This window comes from Siphateles boraxobius, unplaced genomic scaffold (assembly GCF_051911475.1).
Source record: "Siphateles boraxobius isolate OS27281-9 unplaced genomic scaffold, OSU_SipBor_1 55, whole genome shotgun sequence".
Taxonomy (NCBI): Eukaryota; Metazoa; Chordata; class Actinopteri; order Cypriniformes; family Leuciscidae; genus Siphateles; species Siphateles boraxobius.
In genome coordinates this window covers 10504227-10525335 of record NW_027509181.1, presented here as the reverse complement: position 1 = coordinate 10525335, position 21109 = coordinate 10504227, and the positions used below count along the sequence as shown (strand labels likewise).

Below are 21109 nucleotides of genomic sequence, written 5' to 3'. Positions count from 1 at the left end.
TAGCATTTGTTAATGGAATTGACCCATTAACTATAAACAGTTGTAATATTTATTAACTAACTTCAACAAAATAACAAATGTATTGTTCATTGTTAATGCATTAACTTACGTTAATGGGTAAAATGATGTTTTTCAAATTAATTGCAGATTCTAAACTTATTACAATTACGTTGATTTCATATTCACCCTTAAAGTTTTTATTCTTATGAATGTTGTAAACACAATATAACAGAATATAAAAGGTTATTAAAGCTTCGAACACTAGAACCCAGGGAATTTCAGTAGCAGATGCATTCATATTATTACAATGGAAAACACCCCATAGCATAAATCATAGGAAAAAATAAACATTTATGCAGTTACGCAGACATTCACAGTTTCATTATTCAGAATGTATAGCGGTTACGTTGTTTTTGTTCATTATTACATCCCTTGTGGTGAATTTATGAATTGTAGAACTACTCAGGTATTTTTAACAATATTTAAAGGACGATGTGGCAAAGACACATACAGAATTTGGTTTGACATCTTCAGCAAGTTTGTCAAGATTTTTCTGGAGAATGTTGAACATCAACAATCCAATGTGCAACTTTTATGAAGCTTGGTCTCAATATGACCAGAGGAAATTATATATATGTATATATATATATATGTATATATATATATACAGCACCAGTCAAAAGTTTGGAAATGTAAATATTTTTAATGTTTTTGAAAGAAGTCTGTTATACTCATGAAGCCTACATTTATTTGATCATAAATACAGAGAAAACAGTAGGCTAATATTGTGAAATATTGTTACATTTTAAAATAATGTTTTCTATTTAAATATACTTTAAAAAAAATGAATGACCCCAAACTTTTGAACGGTGATGCATATTGTTGCTAAAAAATTATATTTGAAATAAATGCTTTTCTTTTTATTCACCAAAGAATCCTGAAAAAAAAGTATCACAGGTTATAAAAAAATATTAAGCAGCACAACTGTTTACAACATTCATAATAAATCAGAATATTAGAATGATTTCTAAAGGATCATGTAGCACTGAAGACTGGAGTAATGATGCTGGAAATTCAGCTTTGCATCACAGAAATAAATTATATTTTGAAGTATATTCAAATAGATAACCATTATTTGAAATTGTAATAATATTTCACAATATTACTGTTTTTACTCTATTTTTGATCAAATAAATGCAGGCTTGAATAGCATAAGAGACTTATTTCAAAAACATGTTTGCACTCCTTTTGACCGCTAGAGTGTTTGGAATATGAAGACGTCCCCCAGACAGTGTTCCAAACTTCATGACATACAATATGTGTTGTAAGGTTCTGCCTTAGGATCCAATGCAGAAAAGCAAATGATATGCAATGTTTTTGTGCTTGAACCCTATAAGTGCAGACTCATTTGAAGCAATTATTCATTCCATGTGTCCTTTCATAAAATATGACCAGCACTGAAATATAATTCTGTTAAACAAACATATAATGTAAATAGTAGAAAGCATTTCCCTTCTCCTTTCCTGTATACCAGAATGTCTGCAGTCAAAAAGTGCGGTGAAATGTGCGGTACCTTTGGACTTTTAAACACATGTGCAGGTACTGTAGTCTCTGAGCCGCGTGACTTATTTACCCAAAACATGACATCTCCTCCAAAACATGTCAGAAGATATGCAAATGAGAGGAAAAATCAAAGTTCAAGTCAATGGATGATGTGTATGGAAGATTTTAACGCTGCCGTAAGGAACAAACGTTTACAAAAGTCAGTGGAAGTGAATGCAGCAAACTGAGCACCAAGAATATGCTTAAAATGCATTCCCACACTGAACATACAGAAGGCTGCTTGTTTAAAAAACATGGCACTTCCTCCTCTCAAAGGTCAAGAACTGGAGCTGTACATGCACAGTGCAAAATTCACAACTGCAGACTGCCAGGGGGAATATCAAGAACATGTTCACGGTTTATATATATATATATATACATACATACACATACAACTAAGCACCACCATGCAAAATGTGTTCTCATTACTGTAAATTTGTAAAAAAATATTAGTACTTAAATTTTCGAAGCATTTGTACATCATGATAGTATTTGTTGTACAGATTTTAATTAACCAATCTGATGGTGAACGCTCCATTTCGCTTTTCACAATACTGGAATAGAACACATCTGATGCACACTGGGATGTATTTTTATTTTGATCAGGTCAGGATGATCTTCTGCCCTGTCTTTCTTTCTCCTCCCCACTGCATTTATTCGCATGCAAATGAACCTCAGGTGCTGCTACCTGAATCCTAATCATTGTTTAAATCAAGTGTATTATTGGAGTATATATCAAAAGTTTCTTTTAGATTTGGGAATGACACAGGGTGACTTCATCATCGTCCTGTGATGAATGACTGTGTAGAATGTCTGTTTACCAGCTGCGGTTCCCTGAAATATATTATTTATTGTGGGTTTGAGCAAGTTGTTGTTACTGAAGTTAATATTAATACATGAATTTGATTAGTGCCTGGTTCCAATTTTTAAATGTTTCTTATTCAGTTTACATAATAAAATGACTATGAGAATTAGATTTTCAATAAAAATGTTAAATTGATAGTTCACTCTAAAATGAAAATGAAGTCATCGTTTGCTCACCCTGGTGTTGTTCTAATGCTGCATGTCCTTCTGTCTTTTTTGGACCAAAAAAGAAGAATTTTTAAAGAACGTCATCCATAATGACACTGAATAGCGACCAGTATCAAGCTTTTTTTTTTAAATATACAAAAGTAATGATCCTGTTTGAAACATGGTGTATTTTCCAAGTGTTCTGGGGGTATACGATAGGGTTTGGTAAAGAACAAAACGAAATTTAATGTAGTATTTAAGAAAAATACTGAGCTTGACCGTTGGTCTTCTGTGCTCAACTCATTTTCTTTTTTTTTTTTTGATAGCCACCACTATGACTTGTGATTTTAAAAAGAGTTGCTTAAAAAAATGTGGTAACACTTATATTAATGTGTCCTTGTTACCAAAGCTACATTTACTTAATCCTCTTCATCCCCACTGGGACATAAGGCTATTCATCTGGCTCTACATGTTATTTACTTAAAATTACATGAAACTAACCTTAAACCAAACCCTAACCCTATAGTAAGTACATTTAGTTCACATGTTACATGTTAATCCATATAACGAAAGGGTTTCAAGACAGCAGCAGAGTTCCCTCGTCTCATCAGTAAGTCAGAGGATTTTATACCTTTATTCCGCTCAATTGCGCATGTCAATTGGACTCACCCAGCAGTTCACAGGAAGGGGACTCGGGATCCTTTGGGAAGACTGATAACAGTGATGAAACGACACTCACAGATGCTTGCTGATCCCTTGTGGGCCACATGGCAACACACATCCCAATTAGTTACTCCTACCCAACACTCCCTAAAAAATGTGATTATATAAGAGAAAAGAACAACGAAACAAGATGTGGAAGTTTAGCTGAAAACACCAATTGGATCTGTGCTGCAGATTTGAGAAGTTAGATGATGTCTCACAGCATGCGACAAGTCACAAAGAGTACAGGGGTGAATAAAGAACATATTCAAGTCATTTTTCAAAATAAAGAAATAAATAAGTAAATAAATACAAATCGTACATGTTTGTCCATGTATGCTCAATTTCATTTATCCTACAGTTTTTTAAGTGATCGTCTGATCTGTTAAAGCCATGTGTCTTACAGTAGCAGACAGATTTTTTTTCCATTTCATGCTATAAAAATGAACAAAACATGTACTACACTTTAATTATGTAAATATTTGGGATTTATTTTGTTAGTTAGGGTCACTGCTCACCTTAAAAGATCTATCTGCCCATGCATTAGAATCAGTCCTTTTTCCCCTAAATATAAGCATGTGCCAGCTAGATGGACGCCTTTGACTGTTGCATAGTTTGACTGGTTTTCAGTGTCTTGTTTTAAGTTGGCAGTTTAAAGTCATTAAATGGAAAAAAAGTTTTGTCATACGAGATGGAAAAACTTCTATAGTGGTGAACGATGACAACAAATATATATATATATATATATTTTATCCCCATTTGCTCCAATAGCAAAAGAAAACATGATAGAGTTTCCACGGCTTTCAAGGAAAGAGGAAGAAAAATACAGAGATTGGTTACCTTGGTCAGAAATATGTCAAATTTGCCATCACTCCCCTCAGACGTTTTATTAGAAACATTTGCAGCAGTGTTAAATTATTTTGTTGTTGTGTTTTTTTGCCAGTTACTGCCAAGGTAATATAACACAAAGTATGGCATTGTAAATGTGTATTAATACAAAAAAAAAACTTGATTAACTTGACTAGATTGCGATGTTGATAACTGTGGAAATGCATAACACTCTGTGAAGAGGGGCCATGTATCTTATTGTGAACAAATCAGCAGTACTTTTTATTTGTCTTTGTTTTTTTTTAATGTTTAGTCACCATTAAATCAAAATTGACAGTTTTTATTATAATGTGTGTTCATTATAAACAATTTTTCCGTTGACATCATTATTTTTTTTATAAATTCATGTGCCCTCATAATCTTTAATCAAAATAACTTCCCCTCCCTCTAACTTCAACATCTCATCTCTTCTCTTCTCTGATGATGTGTTTCCTGGCGCGAGGGCGGGGCAACCTGTCACTCACATGAGATCCACCAATAGCAAACTACAACCAATTCCAGATGGACAAAATCAAGTCCCGCCCTACATTTATTCTTGTGCGAGAAGCCTCTTCACACCTACACAACAGAGTTGTGGCCTGATGGTTAGAGTCAGAGTTGTAACCCGCAGGTTAGACTCCCGTTTCATACCGACTTCAAGACACCTTTTGGTGAAAATAACAGACTTCTCTGATCATTTAGTCCACTTGAACCATACATGACAAAAGTCAATGTATTTTGATTTAAGAATGCTAAGATATTTGCACTAGAAAACAAGACAAAAATACTGAGTATTCATTTTTTGCAGAGTTCTTCTCATATTGACTTTAGTTGCTCACCTCCAAATGCCCACTATTGTACAGCACCTTACGAACTCCAATAAACCACCAAACCTCGACCCCTTGATTCTGTGTTGTGAAGCACAACAAACATGAATTGACCTGTAAACAGATCTAGAGTATTGTATTTTTCAGGCCTATTCAGATCACCAGACAAGCTTGTCTTACCAAGTGTTTGGTAAGGACCACTCAGTCCAGATGGGAGTAAATATTGTGACAAGGAAAAAATATGTTGATTGCAAGGAACATATTAACTTGTGAATGAAGCTTGCAGTCTTTTGATCATAGAACAAAAGAAAGCGCAGGACTGAGAGAAGAAGATAAATACAGAGACAGAGAGAGACGTGACTTCAATAGCCTTCTTTGTATTCATATTGCTATCGGGGTGAGGACACTAGAGGATATCATTTGTCTGTGTAACCAACACTCTAATAGCTATACATCAAACACGCGGGCTGACTGTCTGACTAGCATAAGCATATATGCACACTGATTATTCCTATGAAGAAATAAACCAAGCTTGCAATATTACATATTTATTTCAGTGAACCGAATAAGTTTCCATTAGCAGTAGGGACGAATCCATCCATCAGCAGTCTGAATCTGGTGAGCTGTCAGAAGCATTCGACTGGAATGACAAAGACAAAGACACACACACACACACACGCACACGCACACGCACACGCACACACACACACACACACACACACACACACACACACACACACACACACACACACACACACACACACACACACACACACACACACACACACACACACACACACACACACACACACACACACACACACCTGAAGGTCACAGATGAAATGGCAACGTTCTGCTTCATGGTTCGTCACCACTCTCTTTGGTACATGATGGGAAGGGACAGCAAGATAATTTTAATTGAAGGATCCTCAGTGCCATGTCTTTTTATTTAGGGCAAATCAATAGACACTTTACAACATATGTAGCCTAGAAAAGAAAAATGCATTTTGGTTGCATGAAGCCAGGTCAGTCATCTATCTTAGTTTGCTAGCTCTGGAAAACAAAGGTTTTATCTGACACTGTGAAAGAAAATGTATATATATATTTATATATATAGGCCTACACACACACACACACACACACACACACACACACACACACACACACACACACACACACACACACACACACACACACACACACACACACACACACACACACACACACACACACACACACACACACACACACACACACACACACACACACACACGCACACGCACGTGTTTTATACACCAAGGCTACATTTATTCGATCACAAATACAATACACAGAAATATTGAGAAATATTATTATAATTTGAAATAACTGTTTTCTACTTTAATAATATATTGTAAAATGCTATTTATTCCTGTGATGGCAAAGCTGAAGGTTCAGCATCATTACTCATTATTATAATAGATTATAACATGTGCTCAATTATTAATAATGGTTGTTATTATTATTATTATGTTATTACAGCAATATTTAAAACAGTTATTTGCTGCTTAATATTTTTGTGGAAACCGAGATGGAAAATCGAATAGAAAATTCAAAAGAACAGAATTTATTTGAAATATAAATCTTTTGTTACATTATAAATGTTTTACTGCCACTGATCAATTTCTTTCTTTTTTTACCCCAAACTTTTGAAGGTTAGAATATCACGGTTTCAAAAAGATATTAAGCATCAAAAACAGTTTTCAACATTGATAATAATAAGAACTGTTTCTTGAGCAGCAAATCATCATATTAGAATGATTTCTGAAGGATCATGTGACACTGAAGACTGGAGAAATGATGCTGAAAATTAAGCTTTGCATCACAGAAATACATTTTAAAATATACATATTAAATTGTAATAATATTTTACAATGCTACTCTTTTTACAGCATTTTTTTTTTCAAATAAATGCAGCCTTGGCAGGCATTAGAGACTACTTATGTCAGTTTTCTCGAGCAATAAAGAATGTGTTTTGTGCGGCAGAAGCACTGGCACATTTCAGGCTTATTGACTGTCCAGAGTCAGACAGTTAGATGGACAGCTTGGCAGCCCTGCTATACTGTTATATGTCCTTGAGCTTGCTTGAGTGAATAATATGAGCATTGTGATAGTCAGACAGCTTCAGAAAACTTTTGGACTGAATACTGTCAACAGCCTGACACATGCCACTGCACACAGTCTGCACACATTCAGTTTTTAAAGTCCAAAATATTATGAGACAAACAAAACGGTCAATGCAATAAATGGCACATTCCATAAATGTCATATCTTTTTTTTTATTGAGAACTTTTAGATAATTACATCACATAATATCAAGTTATAAATATGGAGATTTTTCTTACAAAAATGCTTAGCTTCAGAAGGTGTTTATTAACAACACGGATTACGGATTACTTTTATAATGGATGGATGTGCTTTTTTTTGGGCTTCAAAATCTAAGGTACCACTCACTCCCATTATAAAGCTCAGAAGAGCCAAGATATTTTTAAATATAACTCAGATTGTTTTTGGCTGAGGGTACACCTAGGATGGCTTGAGGCTGAGTAAATTATGGGATATTTTTGGGTGAACTAACCCTGGACAAATTGGCATGTTTTGAAATTACTATTCATACTGTTCAGAACTATAAACAAAGCATTAAGGCAGCATAATGAGCATTAGAAAAGTCAGGTAAGTGGTTGACAAATGTTAGCAATTTGGAGGTTGCCTTATTTATTGTGTTCAAGAGGTGTTACATCTTAAAGGGTTCCTTATTGGTTCTTGAACATCAAGCAAACACGATTGAGCTTCCTTTACCATATTTGATGAGCTCTCTAAATACAGTATGTGTTTAGATTAATGTTTACATGTGAATAAAAGCCTCAATGAAATGTTTCAGATGACTTTCAGAAGACTCGTGAATTAAATGGCACGATTCACATGGATTATGTTTACAATGTCTTTATAAACCTTTTTGAAGCCTTTACAGTGGAATGATCTTTCAATGGAGGGACAGAAATCTCTCAAGTTTTACTGAAAATATCTTTATTTGTGTTTCAAATATAATTCTAATTATTTGTTTATTTATTTGTGTTTCAAAGATGAACGAAAGTTTTGGAATCGGTTTGGAATGACAGGAGGGTTACTGAATGATGACAGAATTTTCATTTTTGGGTAAACAAGCAAAGATATTTTTTTTTCAAATAAAAATAATATAGGCCTACTTCTTTTGTTGTTTGATGTAGGATTTACATCCTAAACTTTCTTTAATTGAAGAAATACGTGTAGCTTTGGCACTTCTTGGAAATACTTTTGAAGTAGGCTAGTTTTGTTCTGCAGGGCCTGACTGAGTATCTCATGCGGATTCGACACCGGTGACTCTCATCATGTGGTTCAGCCTTTGTGTTTTTACCAAAAATGTTGCAGATAGTTTGAGGGAGCAGTAAATGGGGACTTGCAGGTTCACCACTGCTGGGAGTGATTCTGTTAGTATAAGTGCAGACAAGCGAGGGTTCAGTTTGACAGTCTGATTCTTTCAAAAGCATTCTACTTTCACGAAAACGTGTGCAGCACAAAAGTAAATCTTTTGTATGAACCTGTCCTAAAATGGATATTATGTCACGTCACATGTTGCCGTTAAAAGCTCAGACAACCGTCATAAAGAAGGTTTGAGCGGTCTTAAAAAAATGTTTTGAGATATTGACTAACAGGCATCTATCTTTCTTTCAAGATGATTTTTTTTCTTTTCAAGCAGCTAGCTTGCTAATAGATGGAGATATTCACATTGAAGATTAGCAACGTGTTTTTCCTTACAGTCTGAAGAAAGGGACTTTAAACAGAACACGGCAACACAGTCTAAAGTCGACAAGAAACAGCTGCAATAGTCTTTTCTGCCTTCTCGAACAAGAAATAATGTAGGGCGGGACTTGATTTCGAGCCTCGTGTTGTGATGTAATTTGAGTGACAGGTTGCCCCGCCCTCGTTTCAGTAAACACAAAAGAAGAGAAAAAATATAACTGCAAGAGGGAAGGAAAGTTATTTTGATTAGCTAAATATAACAGGGCAAATTAATTTTGAAAATGTGAACGGATACATCATTTATAAAAACAAAACAAGCATTGTCCATATTTATGACAATATATCATGGGAGAAATCCTAACAAAGACTACCATGGTATCTAAAAATAATTTATGTCATCATAGTTTCTGTGTAGTTTTTCATTCGTTTCTACATTGGAGTAGAGATTGGAGCTTGCATTTAACCCAAGCTTTGCACTAAAAGGCAAACTCTGCCCCTGTAGTGCCATGCTATTCTTTGAAGTATCTTTTAAAATATAATTTACCATGTAAATGCCTTTGGTACATGAATATATCCATGAGTGACACAATCACACTTCTCGCTCAGTAAGGTTTAAAGTTTTGGCTTTTCAGTTTCACCCAAAGCACAATAGTGCCTCCTGTTGGCCATTTGTTAATTTCACAAATACTGCTAATGAGATGGAGAAACAGGTTCACTTTGTGTGATAACGACAAAAACAATACCAAAGATTGATAAAAAGCGTCTCTTTATTTGGTCGTACTGTTGTTGACGCCGTTGTTTGTAGGACATAGCAACACATCATTAACAAGATATTAAGAGGAAAAACTGACATGTTCATGCACAACAGGGTACAAATACTTCTTAACTACTACTAAAAAAAAAATTCATTCTTTATATAAAAATCCAGAAACAATTCGTTCAAGCACCCAATATGTTGCAGACTGAGAATGAAGCAAATATTAAGTTGTCTTGTTAAACAGGTCAGCAATTAAACACTTGCATCAATATGGAACATCCTGTGGGATTACAACAGTGTCTTTTTGAAAGTTAAATTCATGCTTTTTTTGGAGGGCAACAATGCTTTTAAGAAGACATTTCTAGATCATTTTATATTTGGATTAAGTCTCATCCTGTTCTGCCAAATAATCTACATCTTGAATACTATATGCTTTTCAATTGGTCTGATGCTTCAGAAAAATCCCTGTACTCACATTGTGTAAAACTGCAGGATAGTGGCAAACATTTACATTTCAGGCATAGATCTCTTATAATACAAACATTGATAAATTAATTAGTACAAAATATATACATTTTTGTCTCTGTAAAATAAATAAGTAAACTTTGTAATGGATAAGAAAAGGAAATGCATCTTTTGTAACCAGTGTTAGCGACTGAACTGGCGAGACCAGTTTGCCGGACATTTCATTAATAAGTTTCTGTAAATGAGATAAAAGCAGACAGCTGTAGGAAGATAATAACTTTATACATTGTATAAAAATTGCATGCAGTAAACAAGCAGTTTCTGTCCTCTGAGATGGAAAGACCCGTGAGTTAATCTGAAGAACCTTCCGGTTTGATGATCTGGTATGTGATCAAATATTCCGGATAAGCCTTGGGATGCAAAATGACAAATGTAGTATCAGTTTCACATGATAGAATCTGTCAATATACAGTATATATATATATATATATATATATATATAGCAATTATATTTCACAGCAATTAATTGTGTTCAATTAGAAAGCATTAAATTGATCCAAATTGACAGTACATAGATTTATAGTGTTCAATAAAAAATTATATTTCAAATAAATGCTCTACTTTTGCACTTCATTATTCCTTCACCTATTCATCATCGTTTCCACAAAAATATTAAGCAGCAAACCCACATATTAGAGTGATTTCTGAAGGATCATGTGACACTAAAGACTGGAATAATGATCCTGAAAATTCAGCTTTACATCACAGGAATAAATTACATTTTAAAATATATCCAAATAGAAAATAGTTATTTTAAATGTAATTTTTTTCCACAATATCACTTTTTAACTGTATTTTTGATCAAATAAATACAGCCCTGGTGACTTTTCAACGGAAGTGTACACATCGCCAAATGACGTAAACATGGGAAACTTTTGTTTATTTTTGTAGAAATATTTGCAATATTACTTAGAATAATAGACTTTTACATTTTATGAAGAAATTGTGAATGAATCTTGCTTTTTTCTAATATGAAACCCTTACTTTCGCAATCCGAGTAAAACGAAAAAAAGAAATAAAAAAATTCTGGCCAATACTTTTTGTCTCAGAATTAAAATGGGTTGAGAATCAACCAATTTCATGTCAATGTCAATTTGATGTTGACTATAGATAGATAATTCTGGAGCCCATTGCTGTATTACCTGCTCTCCTCTGTAGATGACGTACTCAGCCAGAGCAAGACCGTTGACACTGGGCCGGCCAGTGACTGAGTGGTGTCCTGGGGGCGAGTGGGCCATCTTCATAGCGCTGAACTGCAGGAAGGACTTTCCCAAAGTCACACGGCAGAACAGAAGATGCCTGGCATGGGTAGACAGAGCCAAAATCAAGAGCATGAGCACTTTAGAAAGGAAATAGGAAATCAATTTCTCTTCAAGGTTTTGGAAAAGAACACGTTGCTGAAAAAACACTTAGATCGGCACATTGTGCTGGGAAACGTGAAGTCACTTAAATGAGAGCCCTGGCCTCCATTCGCTGTAACGGGATCTCATCTCACCTCTGACACGCGTAACATGACCTGTCCTTGTGAAGAGGGCAACCTGTTCCTCCTCCTATTCCGTAAACATACTGGTTGCTCTTGGAAGAGTTTTCCGCAAAATCTCTATAATAGACAGATCACACACCATGGAACAGCATGCGTTCATTGGAATGGTTGTGGTTCTCCTCAGAAACCTCCTTCCTGCGATGAGTGTATCTCTCCCACAGCTTCTTGTTGCACACCTTCTGGATCTGGGATCAAAAAGAAAAGATTTTAGTGGCACCTTTTAATTTGATAACATTACTTAATAATACATTAGGCATGAACTACTGAACTAAACGACATGAACTAGCAACAATAAACCATTTTCTACACATATAAATCTAGGTTAATGTTAATTTATAAATATATAATTGTTCATTTTAAAATAATGTCTGTTGATAATATTAATTGATAATAATTTATATAACTTGAAATATTAAAAATGTAGAAATTGACATTAACCTGGATTAATAAATGTAAAAGTATTGTTTCTTGTTAGTTCATGAATGATGCCTTATGCATTAACAAATGTTAACAAAATATTATAAAGTGTTTTCTTTATTATACCAATTTATTATACCAGAGTTTCTTGGCCAGGGGCATTGTAACGCCACATTTTTTGGTTTGGTATGGAAAAAGAGAGACTTTTTGAAGAACACGATAAACACATACGTTTTACTTCACATGAATAAAAGAACAAGGAAATATTTTGGAACAGCAAAAATAAAAATATAAAAATTTAAACAAGACTACATTTTTTTTTACCTTTATCCAAAGGGGCTAAGATTGCATTCAAGGTATATACAATTTTATTAATTTACATGACTTTTCCAGCCCAGGAAAATCAACATCTAACATTTCTGGGCTTTCCATGACTGTTTGAAACCCTGGAAGTAATGCCATGTGAAAAGACTCCTGTAGAGGCAGGGAAGCGGTGTGGAAACCAAGCAGCCTAAGTTTAAGAAAAAAAAAAGAAGAGACAAACTATGATGACATCCAAATCTCTTACCTTCACAATGTTGTATCTGTTGAAAATCCCACCCGCATGGCCACCATCCCTGTGCTCCCTTATTGTGCTTTGCATCTGTTCAGAGACACAAGAGAACCAAAGTAAACAAAGTACATCCTCTGTGTTTTAATAATTATTCTACACATTGTGTCCAAGGGTACTTATTTGTATTGTTTCATAAGCCACTTGAGCCACATGTACTTTATATGCTCTATTACTGGATTCTCCTAGTACACTTATGGATAACAAGATAACTATTATGTTAGACAAATATATCTAAGGGGCTGAGGCAGATGCTGATCAAAGTGAGAAATGATATACATATGAACAAAACTCTACCTCCTCCTCAACAGACTGAAACTCCTTGTCGTCTGGAGACAGATCTATCAGTATCGTTCCACTGTTGGTCGTGTTCAGGGTAGAGTAAGGGTTTAAACCTGGGATGGGGATATACATATTTAAGTGCAAATTAATCTGCAAAACAAAAGCCTCAGCTAATCAAAGCAAAAAGGGGGAGAAATAATTACAATTATTTACTGTACAGTTAGTTTGTATTAGAGCTTTCGATAAAAAATGTAATATATTAGGGATCCACAATATATTGGCCACGATATCGGTCGATATATGTTCATTCTTAATGTTATCCTTATCGGTTATCCTGAGACACTTCAGATGCGCACTGTTCACCATGATGGTTTTGAATTACTTGAAATTTGATTGGAATCACTTCAAAAAAGGAAGTGATTTACAGATATGTATTTAACTGTATAAGTACAGTTAACGTCCAGTCTGTCATATAGGCTACATAAAATTATAATGAGAACATCATTATAATTATGTGCTCAGTACATTTTAATGGTGAGACTTTTGTTTTTGTAATCAGATTCTCAAAAATTATATAAAAACACGGATTTAGATTTATCGTCCAATATATTGGTTATCGGCTTTCAAATATAAAGAATCATTGGTTATCGGTATCGGGCAAAATTTTCATATAGGTGCATCCCTAAAATATATGCTAATCAATTCATTAAATGAATTGCAATCTATCACATATATTAATATTTGCTAAAACATAAATGCGTGTGAGAGTGAGAGTAAGAATCTTTAAAAAACATCACGTTTAACTGTAATGCTGATAGAGGTGATGTAAAATGAAATCATTTTTGACATTATAACTTTTTTTAACATTAAAAGCTGACTTCAGGATAAGTAAATAATCATATGCATAAAATGACCCCACTAAAAAAGCAGCTTGTCCTGAAAAAAAGATCCAACGCTAAGCAGAGTTCTTAGTGGAAACAGATCAAAGTGCTCTTTAAACCCTCTCTCTAATCAAGCATTCTCTCAAATCAACTGTTCTAGATGAAAGAAGAGGCTCTTACTCTGAGGTCCACTAATAAGTCTCTCCACTCCTTTGATGATCTTGTGTCTGTGACCGTAAGCGGTGATACCGATCTCCTTCAGCTCTTTGTGTCCCATTTCCACCAGGACGTCCAGAGTTATCTAAATACACAAACCAGGCATGATGTGACTAATGCATTAATCCACTGATCAGCAAGACCTCAACATCGTGTCCCTCTAGAGCAGTGTTTCTCAAACCTGTCCTAGGGACCCCTCACCACTGCACATTTTGTTTGTCTCTCTCATCAGACACACCTAATCGGTTCATCCCATGTGGTACTCTCTCACATAAGTGGCGTTCTACTGAATCAGTTCGTCCTAAATGGTTCTCTCTCACATGTGTCACTTTGGAAAGTCTGATTCATTCTAGTAAATAGGTTCTTTGTAAAGGGTTCTCTCTCACATATGTAGCATTGAAAAATGAGTTTAATTCTAGTGAATTGATTCATCCTAAATGGTTCTCTATCACATATGTAGCATTGAAAATTCAGTTTAATTCTATTGAATCAGTTCATTCTACATGGTTCTCTCTCACATATGTAGCATTGAAAAATCAGTTTAATTCTAGTGAATTGATTCATCCTAAATGGTTCTCTATCACATATGTAGCATTGAAAATTCAGCTTAATTCTAGTGAATCGGTTCATTCTACATGGTTCTCTCTCACATATGTAGCATTGAAAATTCAGTTTAATTCTAGTGAATCGGTTCATTCTACATGGTTCTCTATCACATATGTAGCATTGAAAATTCAGTTTAATTCTAGTGAATCGGTTCATTCTACATGGTTCTCTCTCACATATGTAGCATTGAAAATTCAGTTTAATTCTAGTGAATCGGTTCATTCTACATGGTTCTCTCTCACATATGTAGCATTGAAAAATCAGTTTAATTCTAGTGAATTGATTCATCCTAAATGGTTCTCTATCACATATGTAGCATTGAAAATTCAGTTTAATTCTAGTGAATCGGTTCATTCTACATGGTTCTCTATCACATATGTAGCATTGAAAATTCAGTTTAATTCTAGTGAATCGGTTCATTCTACATGGTTCTCTCTCACATATGTAGCATTGAAAAATCAGTTTAATTCTAGTGAATCGGTTCATTCTACATGGTTCTCTATCACATATGTAGCATTGAAAATTCAGTTTAATTCTAGTGAATCGATTCATTCTACATGGTTCTCTCTCACATATGTAGCATTGAAAATTCAGTTTAATTCTAGTGAATCGTTTCATTCTACATGGTTCTCTATCACATATGTATTATTGAAAAATCTGTTTAATTCTAGTGAATTGATTCATCCTAAATGGTTCTCTATCACATATGTAGCATTGAAAAATCAGTTTAATTCTAGTGAATCGGTTCATTCTACATGGTTCTCTCTCACATATGTAGCATTGAAAATTCAGTTTAATTCTAGTGAATCGGTTCATTCTACATGGTTCTCTCTCACATATGTAGCATTGAAAATTCAGTTTAATTCTAGTGAATCGGTTCATTCTACATGGTTCTCTCTCACATATGTAGCATTGAAAATTCAGTTTAATTCTAGTGAATCGGTTCATTCTACATGGTTCTCTCTCACATATGTAGCATTGAAAAATCAGTTTAATTCTAGTGAATTGATTCATCCTAAATGGTTCTCTATCAGATATGTAGCATTGAAAATTCAGTTTAATTCTAGTGAATCGGTTCATTCTACATGGTTCTCTATCACATATGTAGCATTGAAAATTCAGTTTAATTCTAGTGAATCGGTTCATTCTACATGGTTCTCTCTCACATATGTAGCATTGAAAAATGAGTTTAATTCTAGTGAATTGATTCATCCTAAATGGTTCTCTATCACATATGTAGCATTGAAAATTCAGTTTAATTCTATTGAATCAGTTCATTCTACATGGTTCTCTCTCACATATGTAGCATTGAAAAATCAGTTTAATTCTAGTGAATTGATTCATCCTAAATGGTTCTCTATCACATATGTAGCATTGAAAATTCAGCTTAATTCTAGTGAATCGGTTCATTCTACATGGTTCTCTCTCACATATGTAGCATTGAAAATTCAGTTTAATTCTAGTGAATCGGTTCATTCTACATGGTTCTCTATCACATATGTAGCATTGAAAATTCAGTTTAATTCTAGTGAATCGGTTCATTCTACATGGTTCTCTCTCACATATGTAGCATTGAAAAATCAGTTTAATTCTAGTGAATTGATTCATCCTAAATGGTTCTCTATCACATATGTAGCATTGAAAATTCAGTTTAATTCTAGTGAATCGGTTCATTCTACATGGTTCTCTATCACATATGTAGCATTGAAAATTCAGTTTAATTCTAGTGAATCGGTTCATTCTACATGGTTCTCTCTCACATATGTAGCATTGAAAAATCAGTTTAATTCTAGTGAATCGGTTCATTCTACATGGTTCTCTATCACATATGTAGCATTGAAAATTCAGTTTAATTCTAGTGAATCGATTCATTCTACATGGTTCTCTCTCACATATGTAGCATTGAAAATTCAGTTTAATTCTAGTGAATCGTTTCATTCTACATGGTTCTCTATCACATATGTATTATTGAAAAATCTGTTTAATTCTAGTGAATTGATTCATCCTAAATGGTTCTCTATCACATATGTAGCATTGAAAATTCAGTTTAATTCTAGTGAATCGGTTCATTCTACATGGTTCTCTCTCACATATGTAGCATTGAAAATTCAGTTTAATTCTAGTGAATCGGTTCATTCTACATGGTTCTCTCTCACATATGTAGCATTGAAAATTCAGTTTAATTCTAGTGAATCGGTTCATTCTACATGGTTCTCTCTCACATATGTAGCATTGAAAAATGAGTTTAATTCTAGTGAATTGATTCATCCTAAATGGTTCTCTATCACATATGTAGCATTGAAAATTCAGCTTAATTCTAGTGAATCGGTTCATTCTACATTGTTCTCTCTCACATATGTAGCATTGAAAATTCAGTTTAATTCTAGTGAATCGGTTCATTCTACATGGTTCTCTATCACATATGTAGCATTGAAAATTCAGTTTAATTCTAGTGAATCGGTTCATTCTACATGGTTCTCTCTCACATATGTAGCATTGAAAAATCAGTTTAATTCTAGTGAATTGATTCATCCTAAATGGTTCTCTATCACATATGTAGCATTGAAAATTCAGTTTAATTCTAGTGAATCGGTTCATTCTACATGGTTCTCTATCACATATGTAGCATTGAAAATTCAGTTTAATTCTAGTGAATCGGTTCATTCTACATGGTTCTCTCTCACATATGTAGCATTGAAAAATCAGTTTAATTCTAGTGAATCGGTTCATTCTACATGGTTCTCTATCACATATGTAGCATTGAAAATTCAGTTTAATTCTAGTGAATCGGTTCATTCTACATGGTTCTCTATCACATATGTAGCATTGAAAATTCAGTTTAATTCTAGTGAATCGGTTCATTCTACATGGTTCTCTCTCACATATGTAGCATTGAAAAATCAGTTTAATTCTAGTGAATTGATTCATCCTAAATGGTTCTCTATCACATATGTAGCATTGAAAATTCAGTTTAATTCTAGTGAATCGGTTCATTCTACATGGTTCTCTATCACATATGTAGCATTGAAAATTCAGTTTAATTCTAGTGAATCGGTTCATTCTACATGGTTCTCTCTCACATATGTAGCATTGAAAAATCAGTTTAATTCTAGTGAATCGGTTCATTCTACATGGTTCTCTATCACATATGTAGCATTGAAAATTCAGTTTAATTCTAGTGAATCGATTCATTCTACATGGTTCTCTCTCACATATGTAGCATTGAAAATTCAGTTTAATTCTAGTGAATCGTTTCATTCTACATGGTTCTCTATCACATATGTATTATTGAAAAATCTGTTTAATTCTAGTGAATTGATTCATCCTAAATGGTTCTCTATCACATATGTAGCATTGAAAATTGAGTTTAATTCTAGTGAATCGGTTCATTCTACATGGTTCTCTCTCACATATGTAGCATTGAAAATTCAGTTTAATTCTAGTGAATCGGTTCATTCTACATGGTTCTCTCTCACATATGTAGCATTGAAAATTCAGTTTAATTCTAGTGAATCGGTTCATTCTACATGGTTCTCTCTCACATATGTAGCATTGAAAATTCAGTTTAATTCTAGTGAATCGGTTCATTCTACATGGTTCTCTATCACATATGTAGCATTGAAAATTCAGTTTAATTCTAGTGAATCAGTTCATTCTACATGGTTCTCTCTCATATATGTAGCATTGAAAAATCAGTTTAATTCTAGTGAATTGATTCATCCTAAATGGTTCTCTATCACATATGTAGCATTGAAAATTCAGCTTAATTCTAGTGAATCGGTTCATTCTACATGGTTCTCTCTCACATATGTAGCATTGAAAAATCAGTTTAATTCTAGTGAATTGATTCATCCTAAATGGTTCTCTATCACATATGTAGCATTGAAAATTCAGTTTAATTCTATTGAATCAGTTCATTCTACATGGTTCTCTCTCACATATGTAGCATTGAAAAATCAGTTTAATTCTAGTGAATTGATTCATCCTAAATGGTTCTCTATCACATATGTAGCATTGAAAATTCAGCTTAATTCTAGTGAATCGGTTCATTCTACATGGTTCTCTCTCACATATGTAGCATTGAAAATTCAGTTTAATTCTAGTGAATCGGTTCATTCTACATGGTTCTCTATCACATATGTAGCATTGAAAATTCAGTTTAATTCTAGTGAATCGGTTCATTCTACATGGTTCTCTCTCACATATGTAGCATTGAAAAATCAGTTTAATTCTAGTGAATTGATTCATCCTAAATGGTTCTCTATCACATATGTAGCATTGAAAATTCAGTTTAATTCTAGTGAATCGGTTCATTCTACATGGTTCTCTATCACATATGTAGCATTGAAAATTCAGTTTAATTCTAGTGAATCGGTTCATTCTACATGGTTCTCTCTCACATATGTAGCATTGAAAAATCAGTTTAATTCTAGTGAATCGGTTCATTCTACATGGTTCTCTATCACATATGTAGCATTGAAAATTCAGTTTAATTCTAGTGAATCGATTCATTCTACATGGTTCTCTCTCACATATGTAGCATTGAAAATTCAGTTTAATTCTAGTGAATCGTTTCATTCTACATGGTTCTCTATCACATATGTATTATTGAAAAATCTGTTTAATTCTAGTGAATTGATTCATCCTAAATGGTTCTCTATCACATATGTAACATTGAAAATTCAGTTTAATTCTAGTGAATCGGTTCATTCTACATGGTTCTCTCTCACATATGTAGCATTGAAAATTCAGTTTAATTCTAGTGAATCGGTTCATTCTACATGGTTCTCTCTCACATATGTAGCATTGAAAATTCAGTTTAATTCTAGTGAATCGGTTCATTCTACATGGTTCTCTCTCACATATGTAGCATTGAAAATTCAGTTTAATTCTAGTGAATCGGTTCATTCTACATGGTTCTCTCTCACATATGTAGCATTGAAAAATCAGTTTAATTCTAGTGAATTGATTCATCCTAAATGGTTCTCTATCAGATATGTAGCATTGAAAATTCAGTTTAATTCTAGTGAATCGGTTCATTCTACATGGTTCTCTATCACATATGTAGCATTGAAAATTCAGTTTAATTCTAGTGAATCGGTTCATTCTACATGGTTCTCTCTCACATATGTAGCATTGAAAAATGAGTTTAATTCTAGTGAATTGATTCATCCTAAATGGTTCTCTATCACATATGTAGCATTGAAAATTCAGTTTAATTCTATTGAATCAGTTCATTCTACATGGTTCTCTCTCACATATGTAGCATTGAAAAATCAGTTTAATTCTAGTGAATTGATTCATCCTAAATGGTTCTCTATCACATATGTAGCATTGAAAATTCAGCTTAATTCTAGTGAATCGGTTCATTCTACATGGTTCTCTCTCACATATGTAGCATTGAAAATTCAGTTTAATTCTAGTGAATCGGTTCATTCTACATGGTTCTCTATCACATATGTAGCATTGAAAATTCAGTTTAATTCTAGTGAATCGGTTCATTCTACATGGTTCTCTCTCACATATGTAGCATTGAAAAATCAGTTTAATTCTAGTGAATTGATTCATCCTAAATGGTTCTCTATCACATATGTAGCATTGAAAATTCAGTTTAATTCTAGTGAATCGGTTCATTCTACATGGTTCTCTATCACATATGTAGCATTGAAAATTCAGTTTAATTCTAGTGAATCGGTTCATTCTACATGGTTCTCTCTCACATATGTAGCATTGAAAAATCAGTTTAATTCTAGTGAATCGGTTCATTCTACATGGTTCTCTATCACATATGTAGCATTGAAAATTCAGTTTAATTCTAGTGAATCGATTCATTCTACATGGTTCTCTCTCACATATGTAGCATTGAAAATTCAGTTTAATTCTAGTGAATCGTTTCATTCTACATGGTTCTCTATCACATATGTATTATTGAAAAATCTGTTTAATTCTAGTGAATTGATTCATCCTAAATGGTTCTCTATCACATATGTAGCATTGAAAATTCAGTTTAATTCTAGTGAATCGGTTCATTCTACATGGTTCTCTCTCACATATGTAGCATTGAAAATTCAGTTTAATTCTAGTGAATCGGTTCATTCTACATGGTTCTCTCTCACATATGTAGCATTGAAAATTCAGTTTAATTCTAGTGAATCGGTTCATTCTACATGGTTCTCTCTCACATATGTAGCATTGAAAATTCAGTTTAATTCTAGTGAATCGGTTCATTCTACATGGTTCTCTCTCACATATGTAGCATTGAAAAATGAGTTTAATTCTAGTGAATTGATTCATCCTAAATGGTTCTCTATCACATATGTAGCATTGAAAATTCAGTTTAATTCTATTGAATCAGTTCATTCTACATGGTTCTCTCTCACATATGTAGCATTGAAAAATCAGTTTAATTCTAGTGAATTGATTCATCCTAAATGGTTCTCTATC

At 33.6% G+C, this 21109-nt stretch overlaps 1 protein-coding gene across 3 annotated transcripts in view; it reads right to left on the bottom strand.

Moving 5' to 3' along the window:
* Nucleotides 1-9577: 9577 nt before the first annotated feature.
* LOC143714762 (poly [ADP-ribose] polymerase tankyrase-2-like) overlaps nt 9578-21109 on the bottom strand; it is a 47634-nt gene continuing 36102 nt past the window's right edge. For all 3 annotated transcript variants that reach the window (XM_077206177.1, XM_077206178.1, XM_077206176.1), the window contains 6 exons: nt 14024-14144; nt 12978-13075; nt 12639-12713; nt 11606-11838; nt 11253-11409; nt 9578-10460 (listed from right to left, as the gene is read on the bottom strand). In XM_077206177.1, coding sequence (XP_077062292.1) covers nt 11725-11838; nt 12639-12713; nt 12978-13075; nt 14024-14144 — 408 coding nt within the window. In that variant the 3' untranslated portion in view covers nt 9578-10460; nt 11253-11409; nt 11606-11724. The remainder of the gene's footprint in view (nt 10461-11252; nt 11410-11605; nt 11839-12638; nt 12714-12977; nt 13076-14023; nt 14145-21109) is intronic.